The 19,690-nt window shown below is 43.5% G+C and overlaps 1 protein-coding gene across 4 annotated transcripts in view; it reads left to right on the forward strand.

Moving 5' to 3' along the window:
- MGAT5 (alpha-1,6-mannosylglycoprotein 6-beta-N-acetylglucosaminyltransferase) overlaps window positions 1-19,690 on the forward strand; it is a 367,899-nt gene that overhangs the window by 202,469 nt on the left and 145,740 nt on the right. For all 4 annotated transcript variants that reach the window (XM_060106214.1, XM_060106215.1, XM_060106216.1 and 1 more), the window contains 2 exons: window positions 7,933-8,009; window positions 9,034-9,123. In XM_060106214.1, the coding sequence (XP_059962197.1) occupies window positions 7,933-8,009; window positions 9,034-9,123 (167 nt within the window). The remainder of the gene's footprint in view (window positions 1-7,932; window positions 8,010-9,033; window positions 9,124-19,690) is intronic.

The following is a 19,690-nucleotide window of genomic DNA, read 5'->3' on the forward strand; positions in this document are numbered from 1 at the left end:
TGAACATTTAGGTCGCTTCCATGTCTTGGCTGTTGTAAATAGTGCTGCAATGAACATTGGGGTGCATGTATCTTTTTGAATTAGAGTTTTCTTTGGATAAAGGCCCAGGAGTGGGATTGTAGGACCATATGGAAGCTCTAGTTTTAGTTTTCTGAGGAACCTCCATACTGTTCTCCATAGTGGCTATATCAATTTACATTCCCACAAACAGTGTAGGAGGGTTCCTTTCTCTCCACACCCTCTCCAGAATTTAGACATTTTAATGATGGCCATTCTGACCGGAGTGAGGTGATACCTCATTGTACTGAGAATCTTAATCCTAGATCTTCTTTTTAATTATGTTTTACCAATGAAAGGTAAAGCGGTATTAATGTTAGCTTCAAAGCCTAATTAGGTGGAAATTCTGCAAAAATAAATAAACAAATGACTCAGGGTATAACAGAAGAAAGCATAAATAATCTAGGGTTATTTGGCTGTTACTGTGGTTTGAAATTTTTGACATTGATTATACTTGGCAATGTGTTTTCATAGTCCTCACAACTTCATTTTTTTTTACACATTAACGCCATCCTTGAAAAGCTGTGCATGATTGAACAACTGTTCATTGAATATGATTTTCCTGTTGACTTCCATTATGCCTATAGTGTTTGCTTATGGGCAATACTGTAACTCCAGGTTTTTAGCAAGTCCCTGAGGCCCTTGGAGTGCTTATTCAGAGACAAGTAAAAACTGATCATTTTATTCTTCAGGGTTGACTCTTTGGATTTCTAGTGTAGAATGTGAATATGGTGAGGATGGTGGTCGTGTGCCTTTTAATACCAAGAGCCAGAGTAGTGGAAACAGTCTTGACCCAGAAGACAGAAGCCTGGGTTGAACGTGCAGAATGTGTTGTGCATGAGAGGTAACTAGTGAATTTTATTAAACCACTGAATGCAGAAGGCAGTTAGTTCATCTCTCTAGGCCTTATTATGAATCAGGAAAAGTCAACAGCTTACTAATATGGCTTCAGAAGTCCTCTGCAACTCTGAAATTCTTTGGTACAGTGATTGCATTTCTAGCTTCTTACATTGAAAAACAAAACAAAACCAACAAAATGCAAACAACTCTTTTCAAGGTGCCCGGTGTCCATCCCTGGGAGTCTGTGAGTGTGTCATGCCCATTACCCATCATGACTCCCCAGCTCCTTCAGTGGGCAGAGAGCGTCCTGTTCCTGTGGGCCCTGGGTCTGGAATATGTATACATGATTCAGTTACGGAAATTAAATCACTTTTTCATAATGCAAATGTAGAAAGTGGCCCTAAATGAATATTTGCCAACTGAGAATGACTGGTGAGGTCATTTGTAATGGGAGATTGGATTTCACCATGGCTGATTTCTGGCCGATTTATTGCTGGTAACTCCTGACGCGAGGCCGGCTGATGGAGGCGCTGGCAAGAGCCATGGTCTCCAGGCTGAGCACAGAGATGAAGTCAGCTCCTGGCTGGTGCAGTGCTCACGTGGGCACCCTGCAGGGGCCATCTGATAACTGGGGCCACGTGTTCCTATCGGGTGTTCGGAGAGAAACACTACCTTGTCCTACACACAAAACAGAATTGCTGGAGACCCTTTATCTTTTGAGAGGAAATATGCTTGGGGTACCTTTGGGCCGAATCAAGCCCTCACTCATGAAGATGGTTATCTTAGCTGCTGGCAAAGGAGCTGGACCAGGAGATTGAACTCGGTTTCCTAAAACTTCCGGGGGTAGACAGATGGTCACGTTTTTTGAGATTTCTGAGAGATCTTTAAACTTCCTTTTTCATCTTCCGTTAAAATAGCAATGGTGAAGAAATCGGGCACCCTTAACCTATCTGATGCCTGTTCAGTTCTAGATAAAAAATTAATGGCACTGTGTTTTACAAGTTCTTAAAAAGAAGTGCCATTTCAAACATGTCGTCTTTGCTGTAATTAATATTCAGATACGTCGTCTTTGCTGTAATTAATATTCAAACACGTCATCTTTGCAATAATTAATATTCAGACACGTCGTTTTTGCTGTAATTAATATTCAGACACGTCATCTTTGCTATAATTAATATTCAGACACGTTGTCTTTGCTGTAATTAATATTCAGAAAAGTGAGCCTTGCCAAAGGAGGCTCTCTTGGGAGGGTCAACTTTCATTCTAAAATAACAATCTTCTGTGTAGGGCTCACAAAACACCTCTCCCCCTCTCCACCGCCTCCCCCTTGGCTCCCACTACCCCCCACACATATCCCCTCCCCTCCCCTCCCCTCCTTGTCCTCACTTTATCATCACCACCCGGGAGCATGTAACCGAGTTTCTTACAGGTGGTGCCACCCACAAGTATTTACAGAATTGGATTAAGGGTGACACCTGGCTGCCAGCCTTGTTTGTTGTGAGCCTCTTTTTATAACCATATTTCTGGAGCTCTTTTGTTCAACAAAGTCAGGAAAGGTTATCATTAACTTGAACTACGTTTGTAGTAGGTGAGTGTTTTATGATGCTGCATAGTTGATAGTTGATGACTTTAAAAACACGACAGCATCTCCATGTATATGTATTGAACTTGGCAGCGAAAACTAAAGGTATCCTTGTATGGTACCCAATGGATCTTGTGTTTAATTTGTAAATGCATCGGGACAGTTAACATATGACTCATTAAGATCATATCTCACAAAACTGCAAGCCTCTCTTTTTAAATACTAATAAGGTATGAATATCAGTCATTCACATGGGGGATAGGCCACTTCCTCCCTCCCTGCATTGGCAATGAGTCTTCTTTTTTTTTTTACGTCTTTATTGGAGTATAATTGCTTTACAATAGTGTGTTAGTTTCTGCTTTATAACAAAGTGAATCAGCTATTCATAAACATATATCCCCGTATCCCCTCCCTCTTGCGTCTCCCTCCCTCCCACCCTCCCTATCCCACCCATCCAGGTGGTCACAAAGCACCGAGCTGATCTCCCTGTGCTCTGCAGCTGCTTCCCACTAGCTATCTATTTTACGTTTGGTAGTGTATATATGTCCATGCCACTCTCTCGCTTCGTCCTAGCTTACCCTTCCCCCTCCCCATGTCCTCAAGTCCATTCTCTAGTAGGTCTGTGTCTTTATTCCCATCTTGCCCCTAGGTTCTTCATGACCTTTTTTTTTTTCTTAGCTTCCATATATATGTGTCAGCATACGGTATTTGTCTTGCAGCAGTGAGTCTTCTTTCACTGCTCCTTCCTGTGACATTTTTCCTTGTGTGGAACCCAGATTCCTTTGGCTTGTTTAGTGTGTGGTCCGGAACTCTTGCGTTTCTGGTTCAGAGATTCCCAGTGAGGACCGCCCACCCCCTTTCTTCCATGGCTCTTTCTTCTCTCTGTGCTTCTCTGGAACTGGGGCTCTTCATCCCTTTGTTACATTTGTTCATCTGTCTAAAAAAAATACAGTGGAGTTGCCAGGGTGCCAGGCAGTAGGTTGGGTGCTGGGCCACAGCCCCGAGGGGGGGTGTCCTGCCTTCCAGGAGGCTATACCCGAGGAGGGGGCTCTGCTGTATGTGGTCCCTCTCCCTAGCCCTGGGGAGCTCCTCCAGGGTATGGACCATGTCTTTCAAGGATGCAGCTTTGACATCGAAGCACATGGCAAGCAGCAGGCTTTTGAGAGATGTTCCAGGCGGCTGTGGGCTGAGTTTGGAGGTAGATGCTGAGGATTTTGAAGCGTCCCCTTTCCAAACTATAAGATGAGGTAGTTGTCTTCCTTGTTCAGGAGGATGTGGTGAGTATAAAATGTGATAATGTGTGTGCCAGCACTTTAGAAAGGCTGGTACTGTATCAAGGGAGGTCATGATTGTCCACCTCTGTTTCCTCTATCACCCTTTTCCATTCTCACAGTCCCTTTGAGACTGTCTTTACCATTTACGTGTGCCCTGTTCTCTCCCACTTTCCTTCCTTCCTTGGGCAGAGGAAGGCATGAGTTAAAAACATCTGTGTGTCTGGTTCCATATCTCTTTGTCTCTGTCACTTCCAGATATGTATTTGAAATGCCATTGTGTCTCTCTCAGTCTGTGTATGCATGTTAGGACCGTCGGGGAGAATATGGCTCCACGCTTGATGGAAACACGCTGCTCTGGGTGTGTTTATGGCATCTTTCGTCACTTCTGCTGTACATGTGCTCTTCCTGAGTTGTAAGCATTTTTGATAATAAGAAAAATGTTCTCTTAGATTAAACCTAATATTTGACCTCCTACTACCCTGATAAAACAACAGTTTTTGCACCTAGGGTACCCTGCCTTTTTTCTAATACCTGGTTGATGGTACCATAGAATCAGTTCAGAGATGAAGTTTTCAGTGCAAGATGCTACTTGGGCTGGTGTATGAGGGTAAGAGATGAAACTGAATCCTAAACAGTAGAAGAGCTGAGCTTCTTTGCTTACATTAACATCTTTTTTTTCCTTTAACCGTTAAAAAAAAAAAGATGACCTGTGTGAGAGGGTGGGCTGAACAGCAGGGAGAGCCTTCTAGTAATGTATCTTGGCAGAATCCTGACACCTTTTGTGGGGAGGGGCCTCATTAAGCTAAGTGTCTCCTGAAAAGCAGTCATGTTAACCTCTTTTGGCCTGAATTTTTGTGGGTTTTTTAACCAACCTTAGATTGGAGGCTCTTGCAAAGGTAGAAATGTCTTCTGTGGACACAAAGGAATGAAAACATGATTCATTGAGTTTTTGTCATTGTGATGGAAACAAGACAGGGAGCTGTCCTGTGGGGTGTGCTGAAACTCCTCAGGGCCTGAGAGGTAACGGAGGGTCCTGCTCAGGTTACTTACTGGGGGTTGGATTCTGTGAGCAGCTCGGCCCCATGGTACTTCCTGTGTCTCCCTTTCACAGATCCCTTCCACCCCAGAGCCTCAAGTCATCGAAGTACACTTTTGGAAGCCACTGTCTATTCAAACCCATCACTGTGTAACAAAATAATGAGAAAATTCCTCATAAGATCATGGAAATGCAGAAGAACCCCTGTTGGATTAGCTGACACACTGCTGCTTGGAAGAGGAGTAAAAAAATGCTGGTCTAGCAGGGGTCTCAGCTCAGTCCTTATTCTCCCTGAGCCCAAGGGTCAGGCCGGGGATGGTGGGGAGGCAGGCAGAACATGCATATGTTTATTCAGCCCAGCAGCACTCGCTGAGTGCCTGGTGATGGAGCAGAAAGACGTAACCTTCCCACCTCCTAGGAGGGGAGGTGAACAGATGTGAACAAGAGAACAGGATTGCTCACTGTGGTGGGAGGGCCAGAAGCCAGAGGGCAGCACTCAGCCCTGACTCAGCCTGGGGATGGAGAAGGAGGATCAGGGCTCTCTTCAGGTGGGGATGCTCGAGCTAGGTCTTAAAGGAGGAGGGGCTTTAAATGGGTGGAGGGAACCGGGAGGGGTGACAGGAAGGGCACGCCGGACAGGGGAGTGCCTGCAGATGTCCTTTAAAAAGTCAGTTCAGAGCTTCCTTGGTGGCGCAGTGGTTGAGAGTCCGCCTGCGGATGCAGGGGACATGGGTTTGTGTCCCGGTCCTTCAAGATCCCACGTGCCGCGGAGCGGCTGGGCCCGTGAGCCATGGCCGCTGAGCCTGTGCGTCGGGAGCCTGTGCTCCGCAACGGGAGAGGCCACAACAGTGAGAGGCCCGCGTACTGCAAAAAAATAAAAATAAAATAAAATAAAATAGTGATAGGAGCAGTAGTCATTGGAAAGCACTTCTCTTCTTTGGTGAGGGAGCCTGTCTGTCAGTGGATTCTGGAGCTGGCTGTCCCCGTACACATGAGAGAGAGGGTAGCTTTAGGGAGAGCCACCATTCAAGCCTGCATTTATTTGAAAAACAAAGAGAATGCATTTCCGGAAGCATGTGTCTTTGAAATATTGCTTTCCTGGGTATAGTGAGTGAAAGTTGTGTGGAATTATACAGCAAATGCCAACTTTTAAGCACCTGCCATGGTCTGTGGTATCATGTGATGGGAGTGCCAGACCAGGCTTTTTACAAACGTTAACTTATTTAATAAGACCTGGATGAAATAGAGGTGCAGTTATTCCGATTTTACAGATGGGGAAACAAAGCCTCCAACAAACTAAGTGTCTTCTGTGTTAACAACTAACTGACACTGCCTCCGACCTATGATAAGGAGGATATTGATTTTACACTCTAGTTATCCTTAGGTTGATAATTGGAGTTTGGGATCTAATTTCCGATGAGTACTTGGTATAGGAAACTGTCAGCAGTGAGTAATTGGGACATTTTCCAAGCATGTCCAGAAAATATAGTTGGTCCAAAAACAGAAGCATGTAGGTTTAGGGTTGTCAGCTTTTCCAGCTGAAATGATCGTTCCTAAACAAAAAACGGATTGTAACTATCTTCTTAAAACTTTTCAGTGCTCCGCCACCCAGGCCCTTAGTACAAAGACCAGAGTCTTTATTTTGGTGCTTGAGGCCTTTCTGGTTGGGCCCTGCCTCTCAGTACCTTGTACAAATTCACTCCAGTCAGACCAGGTCCTGCATTTGGATGTTTCCCTGAACACCATCTCTACCTTGTCCCTCTACCTGGCTCACTCCTTCATCTTCACATCTCAGCTGAGATGTCACTGGATCCAGGGAAGCCGCGTGTCCTTCCCTTGCCCCGCCCTAACATAAGGCCTTTTACACTGCTGTTCAGTTGTTTACTGGTTTGTCTGTTGTCCATCACTAAAGCTTCTGGGAGGCATTCTTTTTAGTTTTGACTCTGTCGTGACAAGGAATAGGAATCTACTCTAACTTGCTAATACAAAGGGAGTTTATTGGGAGGAAATATTGGAAGAATAAGGAGATCTTGGTGGAAATGTAAGAACCGGGTCTGTAAGAAGCTGCACCTTGCAGATGCATCTTGTGGCTTTCTGCTCCTCTGTACGTGGTTCTCTTCGCCTTTCTCTCTCCTGTGGGCTGCCTCAGCTCAAGCGCATGTCTGTTTTGTTTTATTCAAGTATAGTTGATTGACAGTGTTGTGTTAGTTTCAGGTGTACAGCAAAGTAGTTTCGGTTATTTATACACACACACACACACACACACACACATATCTATTTTCTTCAGATTCTTTTCCCTTATAGGTTATTACAAAATATTGAGTATAGTTCCCTGTGCTATACAGCGGGTCCTTATCGTTTATCGATTTTATATATAGTACTGTGTATCTGTTAATCCCAGACTCCTAATTGATCCCCCCTCTTCCCCTTTGGTAGCCATAGGTTTGTTTTCTATGTCTGTGAGTCTGTTTCTGTTTTGGAAATAAGTTCACTTGTACAACTTTTTTAGATTCCATAAGTTATAAGCACACGTGTTCTTTTTTTTTTTTTTTTTTTTTTTTTTGCGGTATGCGGGCCTCTCACTGTTGTGGCCTCCCCCGTTGCGGAGCACAGGCTCCGGACGCGCAGGCTCCGGACGCGCAGGCTCAGCGGCCATGGCTCACGGGCCCAGCCGCTCCGCGGCATATGGGATCCTCCCAGACCGGGGCACGAACCCGCATCCCCTGCATCGGCAGGCGGACTCTCAACCACTTGCGCCACCAGGGAGGCCCAGCACACGTGTTCTTGAAGCTGCTCATGGCCTCAGTTTGTCCTCATAGCCTAGCCTGGCCTCGCCAGCCCTGTGACCTTCCTAATCTCATGGCTTCATTTCCTGCCCCCCCCCTCGTATGGTTTCTCAGTTGCAGATTTTCAGGCAAGCACTCTGGTTGGCCCGGTTCACCCTTTGTGGCTGGGCCATGCATGTCACAGGTCTCTGGCCGTCCTGGAGGTGGGCTCTGGTTGGGTCAGGTCCTCCCTGCAGACCAGTCAGAACTATCGTCAGCTGGAGGGGCTCCCAGGGTAGACTTCTCTTTTCCTTTTCTCTCTCTGATTCACTTGCAATAAACTTGATAATATCCTTTGTTCTTTTTCCTCCTTTTCAGATATCATTAATGGAGCTCAAGAAAAATGCGTATTGCCTCCTATGGATGGCTACCCCCACTGCGAGGGGAAAATCAAGGTAAGGCAGAAGGGATGTCCATTCATCCCCATCCTCCACAATCTGCACGAACAGCCCCTTGCTTCCCCTCCCCCGCTTCTTCTCCCCAGCGATACAGATGGACAAGCGAGCCCTTTAAGGGAGTCATTTAAGGGGCGCCTCAGTCCTGCCAGTTAGAGGCTGTGACCATGACAACCCTTCCCCGCTTATGCCAGCTCTGTGGGGTTAGTCAACAGTGACTAAGAGGTCAGACCGAAAGGGCTGGGCCATTGCAGGCACCTGCGGTGGCTTTGAAGCTGTCACTACCACACCCTTCCCATCCTCCAGCAGGTGATCCTTCAAGGGCCAAAGACAAGGGGCTGCCATTATTTAGTATCCACCGTCCCTCTGTCCCAGGTCTCTGCTGTGACGTCTCCAGATTGAGATTTCAGTGTCACATTTGCATGTGCAGTTGAGTACCCAGACACTCTTGGCCACTCTTTGACTCTTAAGTTTTTTTTTCATCCCATTTATACGGCCAGCCCTTGGGGAGACCACTCCCCTTCTCCGTAGTTTGCAGAGAAAAGTTACTCTTCAAGTGTCACGTAGGATGGTGAGACCAAACCACAGAGCATTTACCTAGCCTCCATTTGGGACTCACCACACGCTGAGCTCCTGCCCTCGTCCGTGCGCTCTCTTCCAGGCACTGCGCTGAGGCTAGTTCTCCGGGGAGGGCACTCTGATGCCGGGGCACTTCATCAGGCACTCGCTCTTGATAAAAGGCTCCTTTTTGCCGTTGCTTCTCCTGGGCTGCACTGCAGGGTGTGTCTCATGGCCTCTGTCCACTCCAAAGGCCCAGCTGGGCTCTGCTAAGGCCCAGCTCAACCCCGATCGTCCAAGAGCTGAGCATCTGTCTCCTGACCTCAGCTCAGGGATCCTGAGCTTCAGGCTACAGCTTGAGCCATCCCCCTCCCGCTCCGTGCCCTCGCCTTCTCTGTTGGCAGGTGTGCCTGGCCGTAGAGATCAGGCTGCTCACCTGTGTTCTCACCTTCTCTGCTTGTTTCAGTGGATGAAAGATATGTGGCGCTCGGATCCCTGCTACGCAGAATACGGAGTGGACGGGTCCACCTGCTCCTTTTTTATTTACCTCAGTGAGGTGAGGAGCTTCTTGTGGCTTTGTGGGGTGGGGGTGGACCGTCTGTTCTGTAGCTGAGCCTGGAATCTGAAAGGCTGAAAAACGGGTATTGTTTTCACACGAAGGGCCTATGATTTCCTTCTGCATTACTCTCCTCTGTCCCCAAGTAGCGTGACTTTTTTTTTCCCCTTGAGGGAAGAATAGTCTGAGTTCACTAATTTTTTCCCAATTAAAAAAAAAAGGTATGCAAGAGGGAAGAGATATGGGGACATATGTATATGTATAACTGATTCACTCTGTTATAAAGCAGAAACTAACACACCATTGTAAAGCAATTATACTCCAATAAAGATGTAAAAAAAAAAGAAAAGGTAGTAAAATAAACCTAACAAAAAAATGTAGTAAAACTTCTTAACCATGAAGTGTAAAGTTCAGTGGCATTAAGTCCATTCACACTGCGACCATCACCACCATCCATCCATCTCCAGAATGCTTCATCTTGCCAACCTGAGACTCTGTTCCCGTTAAACAGTAACTCCACGTTCCCTCCCTTCTCCCAGCCCCAGCAAACACCCTTCTACTTTCTGCCTCTGACTCTGACTACTCCAAGTACTCCTATAAGTGCAATGTACGGTATTTGTCTTTTTGTGATGGACTGATTTCACTTCGCATAGTGTACTCAAGGTTCATCCATGTTGTACATGTGTCAGTATGTCCTTCCTTTATAAGGCTTAATAATATGTTCCATTGTGTGTATAGACCACATTTTGTTACCCATTCATCTGTCAAATGGACCCTTGGATTGCTTCCACCTTTCAGCTGTTGTGCATAATGCTGTTATGAACGTAGGTGTACACATAACTCTTTGAGACTCTGCTTTCAATTCTTTTGGGTATAGATCCAGAAGCAGAGTTGCTGGATTATATGGTAATTATATTTTTAATTTTTTGAGGAACCACCAAACTGTTTTCCACAGCGGCTGCACCATTTTACATTCCCACCAACAGTGCACAAGGGTTCTAACTTCTCCACATCCTCGCCAGCACTTGTTATTTTCTGGGGTTTTTTGTTTTGTTTTGTTTTGTTTTGTTTTTAGTGGCCATCTGAATGGGTTTGAGGGGGTATCTCACTCTGGTTGTGGTTTGCATTTCCTTAATGATTAGTGATGTTGAGCATATTTTCATGTGCTTATTGGCCGAGTTAGCTATTTACTTACAGGCTGAATTATTTCCTTTTACCTTTTTTTCCCCATTTTCTCTGAACTTCATTTGTACCCTTGAATTTAAATAGCAGCTTTTTTTCCTTTTTTTTTTTTTTTTAAGGGCTACAGGGCATTTTACAGACCACATGGAATTTATTACATGCTTTAGCGATCTCCATTTCACCTTTAGAAAGGTTGAGGGGATAGGGTGGGGTTGACTTTATCCAGCGCCAATTACTGGGAGAGAACTGAGTAGGGAATGAAAACTCATCGGCTCCCCACCTCCCCACCCCCGTTATGGGCAGGGGCAGCAGCCCTAGGAGCTTGTGAAACGGACGCCGGCTAATTTCTGAGGATGTGCACTTGGCAGGCTCTTGACTGCCTTTTTTTTTTTTTTTTTTTTTTTGATTCGCGCCCCCTGATTTTGGTACTCTTGCTGTTTAACCAGTAGTTTAATAACATCTCCCTGGTGATGCCATGCAGAAAGGAGAATGCCTCCATTTTGAAGCTAAATGAAATGTTTTTGCCATAGTTTCCCTTGTGGGATTCAGGTACCTCTTCTCTCTGGTATAAGGTGACAGGGACAGTTTGGGGGACGGAAGCCAAGCCAGTATTGCTATAGGGCATGTGGCCCTGGAATCTGTGGGGTTTGTCCCTCTTCTGCACCCTTACTTCTCTTTCTTCTGTAAGATCCAGTCAGACTTTTTTTGCCAAGGTTGCTCCATGGCCACCGCAGGGCCATCATGGGAACCGTCAGAGTTAATGACAGTTAAAATACCTCTTGGAAATGAAAAGCACTGAGAGGCTGGGGGTGTGATGTTCTTCATTAGGTGGCTGCTGGCCAGTTGACTTTGTAGCATGTATTTGAGTGTGTTTGGAGCTTGGGTGCCCTGGGGCCAGCCTCATTTTCTTCTCCAGAGGAGTAGGGCCTGGGGCTATGGGTGAACCTTCACTCTAGTGAGAAGTCAATTAGAGGCACCTTTCCTGCCCTGAGGAAAAAGTTCCTCATTTAGTTCAATTTTCAAAAATTTTCTTCCCATTTCCATTTGATAGAATTTAGCCAGAGTATAACCGGGCTCCCTGATGGACAAGCTGAACTAATTTCACGCCTTCCAGCATCTCGGGGAGGACTGCCGAGGTAAAGGGAGAGGAAGAGGATTTGACGTGCTCACTCCAGCCTGGGTCTTCATCTCCCATGCCAGAGCTGGGGAGGTGTGGGAGAATGGTCCAGGTGGAGAGGGGCTGTAATTATATATGACCTGGTTCCCTTCCTTTGAAACTGCCACCCTACCCCTACTGACAGGGAAGGAAGGACCTAGTTAAGATGAGAGAAAAGGGAGATTCTGGTGCAGGTAAACTGAGAAGAGTGTGGGATAGTTGGGGCTGCATAAAGATGTGATGATGGATCATGTAGACTTAATATTGGAGCCTGGGTGTTTCATTGCAGAACCTTTAACTATTTTTTCTACTTTTGGGATGTGGAAGGGTGCTTCATTTGCCTATTCTACTCTCTTCTTATGCAAATGATCAGAGTTTTCTTTCTGCAACACTGAACTCAGTTCAGTGAGCACTTACTGAACATCTATTGTATTCATTGATTGTCAACAGTGACCGAGGACTCATTTGCTTGGCACCATGCTATGCATTCATTATCTTTCAAGTCTAATGGAAGAGGAAGCATGGATACAGGTAATTAGCCAGGAAGGGGTCCTGGGAAAGAACTAGGAACTTCTTTTTCAAAGTTTTAATGTGAAAATTACCTTGAAACTCTGTCCTTTTAAAAAAATTTTTCCATTTTATCAAAGCATCTTAATAGGGACCCTACAAGAGAGGAAAATTTAACCAACATGGCCACTTGAATAGGCAGTACTGCCTTAGCGCCTCATAGCTGACTTCAGCTTCTGTTTCTAATGCTTTCTAAACACTGTGCTCTTGGAAAAGTTGCCCTCTTTGTGCTTCAGGTTCTTCCTTTATCATATGTTTTAATTTTGTTTTTTTAAAACAAAATTTTTTTAAAACAGGATCCTAAAGGATCCTGCCATGAGAATTCCTGAGCCTATATGGGAGCATGCTTAGAGTGGAACCTGGCAAATAAATGAAACTCAATTTGTAGAACTGACACTTTTATGATAGGTTTTTTGTTTTTTTGTTTTTTTTACTTCTTTGGGGGGAGTGGTTATTTATTTATTTTTATTGAAGTAAAGTTGATTTACAATGTTGCGTTAGTTTCAGGTGTACAGTGAAATGATTCAATTGTATATAGTTATATATTCTTTTCCAGATTCTTTTCCCATGTAGGTTATTACAAAATATTAAGTATAGTTCCCTGTGCTATACAGTAGGTCCTTGTTGATTATCTATTTTATATATAGTAGTATGAATATGTTAATCCCAAATTCCTTATTTATTCCTCCCCCTCACCTTTCCCCTTTGGTAGCTATAAGTTTGTTTTCTGTGTCTATACATGATAGGTTTTTGATATTGCCATTATTTGAGTACAGTTGTGGGGTGTCACTTAGCCTGTGACATTTTATGTGGGACCTTGATTCTGTCTTAGAATTGGAATCAATTTCTGGTTCTCATTCACCAGTCTTATTTAATTTTAGATCCCTAGGCTTCTGGAAACATAGAAATTCAGCTGTTCCCCTTGACTTCCTTTGTCAGGATGCGCAACTTGTTCACAGTTGAATCGTGAACTGGATGCATGGAACAGCAGTGCCCCTCTGCCGTTGCCTATATGAAATTATTAGAGATGTTTCCTAAAGCCAGTTAATTGTGTTCTGGTATTCTGTAAATCCTGCACAACATCTATGGCTTTGTGGTGATGTATTTTGTCTAGTTTTTTTTTTTTTCCTCTTGCTTTCTTTCTGTCTTTTGTTACTTCATTTAAGCTGTATTGTATGCCAGGTTACTCTTGCAATTGGTAAAATGATTGAGAGAGACATCTTCATTTGATTTGTTTACTTGATCAGTGGATGTACTGGTGACTTTCTTTTCTTAATCCTCACTGAAGAGCCAATTCTTGTTTCCATCTACGTTTAACTGCAGAGCTTTGACAGCTTTATAAGAGGACATGAAGTAAAATGTCTCCTGTATAGTCAGTCACCGGTTGAACTGAGGCATTTAGATTCAGACCAGTCTTAGGAGATAGCGCTCTTCCTGCATTTTTCTTTCCCCCAGTTCTCTCATTGTGCCAACTCTGCTGAATTATGGGAGTATAAACTTCTGCTTTTACCTTCCCCAACTTGTAGTCTCCCAGCCTTTTATGGGAAATCCCAGGAGGTAAAGCCATCGGTGTTTCCCCTTCCATTATCCCCACGGATGCTTGTCATATGTCTGATGCTGTATTAGGGACTGGGTGTGATGCTAAAAGTCTCGTTATTGCCCTTGTTGAGTGGCAGACAATAAGAATGAAACATGGCAGAGCTGCACTGTGTGCCTGACACCTCAAATACACAGCGTTATTTCAACCTCTCCCCAGCTCTGAGTAGTAGAGAGCTGCGTCCTAGAGGCTCCGAGAGGTTAAGTTGCTTAGTGCTTCTGCATCGACCATTCCTGTTGCCCTTTCACGTCAAACGAAAGCTGAACTCAAGTGAAGTCGTTTGTCACCATTGCCTTTGCATTCAGTTCTATGCTCAAATCCACCTGTGTTTGAAATATGGCTCTAAGTTAGCTGGTTTCCATTAATCAGTCTTCATTGCTAGTTTTGAATACTCATAATTTTAATACTTTATCCCCCCCCCCAAAAAAAAGAAACGGCGCCAATCCTCCTGAACATATAACTCATGGAAACCAGGTATTTAGCTATTGCAAGTGGTGAGGGTTGAAAGAACGATGTGTTAAGCAGCCTTGCATTTCCGGATCATCGAGCAGTTCATTTTCTGTGTCTGTTTTTGAGAGCCATGTAACTAACTACTCCCGTTATAGACACAAGACCCTATAAAGTAATTACTCTAAATGTCATTGTTTCAGGTATTATTAACTTAGTTTAGCCCTCTGCAGAGCCTTTTACTGCTATCAGCTTTTACAAAATTGAGGATAAATTTCTTTACCCCGTTGATATTATGTTGATAGACGGTGCTGATATATTTGACTTCCCACACATTTTTGCTATTTACACAATTATTCTAGCAACTAGCAACCATCATACCCTGCCAGACTTCTTAATTTGTTTGTACTGTGTTTTTTAAGCACTTGTGTTGCCACTGGAAGTATAGTTGCTCTGAAATAATCAAATTGCTCAGTGATTGATTGCTAGATCTTAGGATATGTACAAGCTGTTGCTTCTAATGCCAATTTGGACTGGTTGAGTGAGTGTGTATGTGTGTGTGCGTGCGCCTGCCTGTGTGTGTGACTCCCTCATAAAGGAACAAAAGAAGCAATTTTATGCCTTACTCATGAATCTGTTTCTTATATTTCAGAAACAACAGGCATAAAGATGTCTCTTCCTCTTTCTCTTCGCCCTTGGCAGTATGTAAAACTAATATTGGCTGAGCGTGCTATTAACCTTGAGTTTAAATTCAGCGTACTTAATCCCTTGATTAATGCCAAGATTAATGTCCAGCAGCAAAGGTTGAAAGCTTAAATGTTTGTGAATGTGAGCATGAAATGAAATCCTAATAACCAGTACAATGATTTGGATTTATGGACTGTGTTGGCTGCTAAAGATATCTTGGAAATGGTGTTGCACAAACTAATTTGTCAAAGTGGGCAGAAGTAAAGAATTGACTGTTTAGGTTGCAGGAAGAAATCCGAATGAGAAAATATAACTAACATTTGGGACGGGTCAGGGAGTACTTTAAAAATGCCACTAGACTGTTGCCTGAGAATACCCACATACACCTTTCAAATGTCTAGCCCTTGACGTAGGAAATTCTCTTTCTGTGAGATAATATTTTTTTGGCGGTACCTGAGGTGACAGAGATTTATGATCGTGTTCTTTGCACTTCTTGAATTCAGCCTTTATTTTATCTTCTTCATCTATGTGTTTTTGTGGCTCTTATTACGTGAATTCTAAAACATATTTAGAAAAGGATTTTTTTAAAAACAATCCCAAGTTTACAGAACAGCATTTGTCATCAGCCTGATTGATCTCTCAATTTCCCCCAACCTCTTCCTTCTCCCAAGTTCATCCTCTTTGTGACACCTCCTCTTTGTCAGTAGTTTCATTTACTACAACATTTAGTTTTATATCTTTTTATTTCTCTTTTTTTTTTCACATACTACAACATTTAGATTGAGATTTCTTACTCTGACCTCTACCTTAAACAAAAATTTAAGGGTAAATGGCAGGATTTGCCAAACCCCAAACCAACACCTCTTTGCTGCTTGGAATACATGTGGCAGACTGGTGCTTTGATGCAGTCATCTCCAAATATTGTCTCTGATCATTTATTTCTATTATATACCAATAAAATATTTGTAAAGTTTTATGTTTTAACCTGTTTTTAATATGGAAAATTTCAAGCGTATGTAAAAGAGATGGGTATAAGGAACCCCCATGTGCCCATGACTCACATTCAATAATTGTCAATTTGTGGCCAATCTCATTCATTGACAGCTCTCCCAGTTCATTATTTTGAAGCAAATCCCAAAGATCTCATCATCTGTGAATGTTTCACTATGTACCTTTAAAAGAGGCTCTTTTAAAACATATAACTCCTAATACCATTCCATATTTTAAAAATTACAGAATTCCTTAATATCATCAAATATCAGGTTAGTATTCACATTTCTTGTAAATTAAAGTTTATTTATTTGAACAGAGTTTCAAGCAAGGACCATAAATTACCATTGTTGGTGTCTCTTAAGTCCCTTTAATTTAGGTTTCCTTTCATCTCTTATTTTTTTCCTCCTGTGGTTTTTCGCTGAAGAAACTTTGCCTTAGAAGAGTTTGTTGTCCTCTGAATTTTGACGATTATATCCCCGTGTTGTTGTATAACCTGGTTCCCTGCCCCTTGTACTTCCTGTAAATTGATAGTAGAGCTGAGGTTTGATCAGAGTCAGGCTTAATATTTTTTTCAAAACTGTTTCATGGGTGGTATTAAATACGTCTATTAAGAGGCACATAAATGCCTGGTTCTCTCTCATTTGGGGAATGTTAGCAGCCATTGATAATCACTGCCTGGATTCATCAGGGATTCCTTTTTAATATATCAGGAATAACCTGTATAGAGAAATGAGTCCTCGTCTGATATTTGGTTACCCTGCGGAACAGTTCATAAGAAAAATCTTGAGTTCTCTGTTGATTTCCTAGCATCTTCCACTGGTGACTAGTAGTTTGTTTGCTTGCTTGTTTGTATGCTTGTTGGTTTTTACCATCATTATGAACTCATTGATTGAAACATATTTGATATGTTTGATCCATTCCAATTATGTTCTTACTAGTTCTCATATTATACCTTCTTTGACCAGTGGGGGCCAATTCACATTATCTTCTGAGTCCTTTTGACATAACCTGGGAGTTTTTAATAGTTTTGATCTCGTCTGGTATGACTAGAGCTTCCAGGTTCATCTCATATAATTTCTGCCCTAGACCTAGAATCAGCCTTTTCTCTAAGTACCCTTGGTTCCTCTTAGTGGGAAATGACACTTAGAGACCATCATCTGGGTACCAGGGGAATTCATTGCTCTTGTTTTTTTATGGGTGCTGGGGATATGACAGTGAACAAAAAGACAAACATTTCTTAAAGTTATGTTTTGTAGGAGGAGACAGGCAACAAAAAGTAAAATACATATCTTTTAGATTACAATAGAGCTATGGAGAAAAATGAAACTGAGAGGGGGCTCATGAGGAGTGCTGGTGTCAGCTTTAGACAGCGTGTTCAGAATATGCCATACTGAGCAGATGAGAGGAGGACATGTGAGCACCAAATTAGAGGTGAGAGAGTAAGAGGTGCAGATGTCTGGCACAAGTAGTTAACAGGCGGGGGAACAATTCAGTGCAAAGGTCCTGGGGTGACCTTCAGTATCCAGTGTTAAGAGCAAGTATGTGGAAAGTCATCTCCAGAGAGATTTTTTGTCTGTTTTGTTCACAGGAATAATAGTGCCTGGCACACATATTTATTGAATGAATAACTCTATTTAAAGCATTTTTTAAAATAGTCAATAGCTTTTTGTCTCTTTGTTCTAAGTGGGTGACTTCCCCAGCTATCACCTTTCTAATCTTGAAGAAAACGTTATTGTAAAATTTGTAACATTAAAACCTGCTAAGAACATTAAGTTTGAGACATGAAGCAAGGGCATTTTGAGCACTTATTAACAATTTTAATATAATGCTTTCTCATATTTTATCTATAAGGGAATGCAGGGGATCAGTTTAGACTATTAGAATGGAACAAGCCAATTATATTGGAAGGCACAGTTTTCTTGCCCAGCTTTTATTCTTATTGTCACTCTGCATTATTTGCCTGGATCTACGCTTCTGGCAAAATTGCACATTACCACAAAAGAGGAACTCTGTCCTTGGTCACTGGAGTGTGACTACCTTTATAAATGGGGTGACTGTGGTTCTTGTGTCCTCAGTGTGGATGCGGGCCCAGTGAGGCCGGTTCTTCCACTGTGCAATGTAAGAAGCATCTCTCTGTATTATCTGTGTGATTCACGACGGAGGAATTCGTTTGCTACCTCTCCTGTGTAAAGGAAACTGACAGGTCTCATCCCACAGAGATTTGGGATGGGTTTTTGAAACTCTGACATCCTGTCACTAGAACCCCACTGGTTTGTGGTATGTTGAAAACTTCCAGCAATTTCTCTTGAAGTCCTGCCCCTTCCCTAACATCCTGAGTAGCCCTGTCTCGGTTCTCCCCAGCCCTCGGGTCTCTCTTGCACACGATCAGTTCCATAGTCTCTGTGATATTCCTGCCACCCCTCCCGTGGTAGGGGGCAGCATTACATATTATAGAAAATATATGGATAGATTGGGAGTTTGGGGTTGACATGTACAGACTGCTATATTTAAAATAAAATGCCTTACATGGAAAAAAGAAAAGAAAATACATGGGCCTGATTGCCTATCTGGATCCAACTCCCACCCATGCGGCCTAGAACATTCCCTTGAGTTTTCAGACTGGTTTCTCCCCACTGAAGTCAAGGTAAAGCCTGCCCTGCTTCCCTCAGGGTATTTTGAAAGGTTCTAATGAAAGGATGAAAATAGATAGGTGTCACTTAAATGGAAAAGAGTATCCTTATCATGAATATCTTAAGTACTCAAGTCATGTCTTTGATTTTTTTTGTTTACTGTGTAACAAGTAATGATTGAGGACCTGCTGTGTGCCAGGGCCTCCACTCGGGGCTGAGGAAACAGGCCAGCTGAAGTTTCTGTCCTCAAGGAGCTTACATTCGGATGGGACAGCAATTAGTAGTCAACCCATGGGTCAGATAACTTCCACATGTGGTAAGTGTGCTGAGGAAAAACAGAGTAAGGAGGTAGAGTGGCCAGGGAAGCAGGCCAGGGAAGGCTTCTCAGAGGAAAAGTTGGAGCATAGTGTGGCAGGGAGGGAGGGAAGGAGGGAGGGAGGCAGGCATGGGAACACTGGAAGGAAGAGTGTTTCAGGTAGAGAGAGAGCAGATGCCGAAGCGCTGAGGTATGGGGTTACCAGGTAAAATACAAGATGCCCAATGATAATGAATTTCAGGGAAAGAGTGTTTTATTTCATTTTTAACTGCGAGTATATGACAAATACTGCATGCAACATACCAAAAAGAAAAATCATCCTTTGTCTGAAATTCGAATTTGAGCATCTTTTCCCCTCCCCTCACAAACCTGGTGACCCTCCCGAGGTAAGAATGAGTCTGGCGTGTGTTTGGACTTGGAAGGGAGTTCTTTGGGGGACGGGGGTAGTGAGGCAGGCAGCGTAAGGTTGAGGATAAATTCTGGGTTTTATTCTGAGGGCGAGGAGAAGCCACTGAAGGGTCTGAGTTAGTGCAGGATGTAATCCACTTTAGGCTTTGAAACAATCACCCCTGCTGCGTGGAAGAGACATCAGGGGCGAGGGCTGCAGGCAGGGAGTTACCATCACTTTCATGGCCCTTTCAGCACTGCCCTGCAATAGGGGCAGAGTAAACCCTTCCTGAAGGATTTTGTAGAGAAGATCTAGGCAGTCATACTCTACTATCAAAGGCTGGACTGTGCTCGTGGGACTGCAGTAACCACACGTCTGGCTTCTCTGCTAAGCATACGGCCCTGTGCAGGACAGACAGCACTTCCGTCCCCAGCTGTGGGGCTGCCCTACACCTCTGTCATGATGGGCCTTGCTCAGAGGATTGTGTGGAGACCGAAGGACATAATGTGTGTGAAGCGCTTTTCCTAGTGCTTGGCTCCTGGCATATTGTCGCTTTTCTTCTTCGTCTCCTACTCACCCCACAGGCACAACCTTTCCTAATAAG

This window comes from Mesoplodon densirostris, chromosome 8 (genome assembly GCF_025265405.1).
Source record: "Mesoplodon densirostris isolate mMesDen1 chromosome 8, mMesDen1 primary haplotype, whole genome shotgun sequence".
NCBI lineage: Eukaryota > Metazoa > Chordata > Mammalia > Artiodactyla > Ziphiidae > Mesoplodon > Mesoplodon densirostris.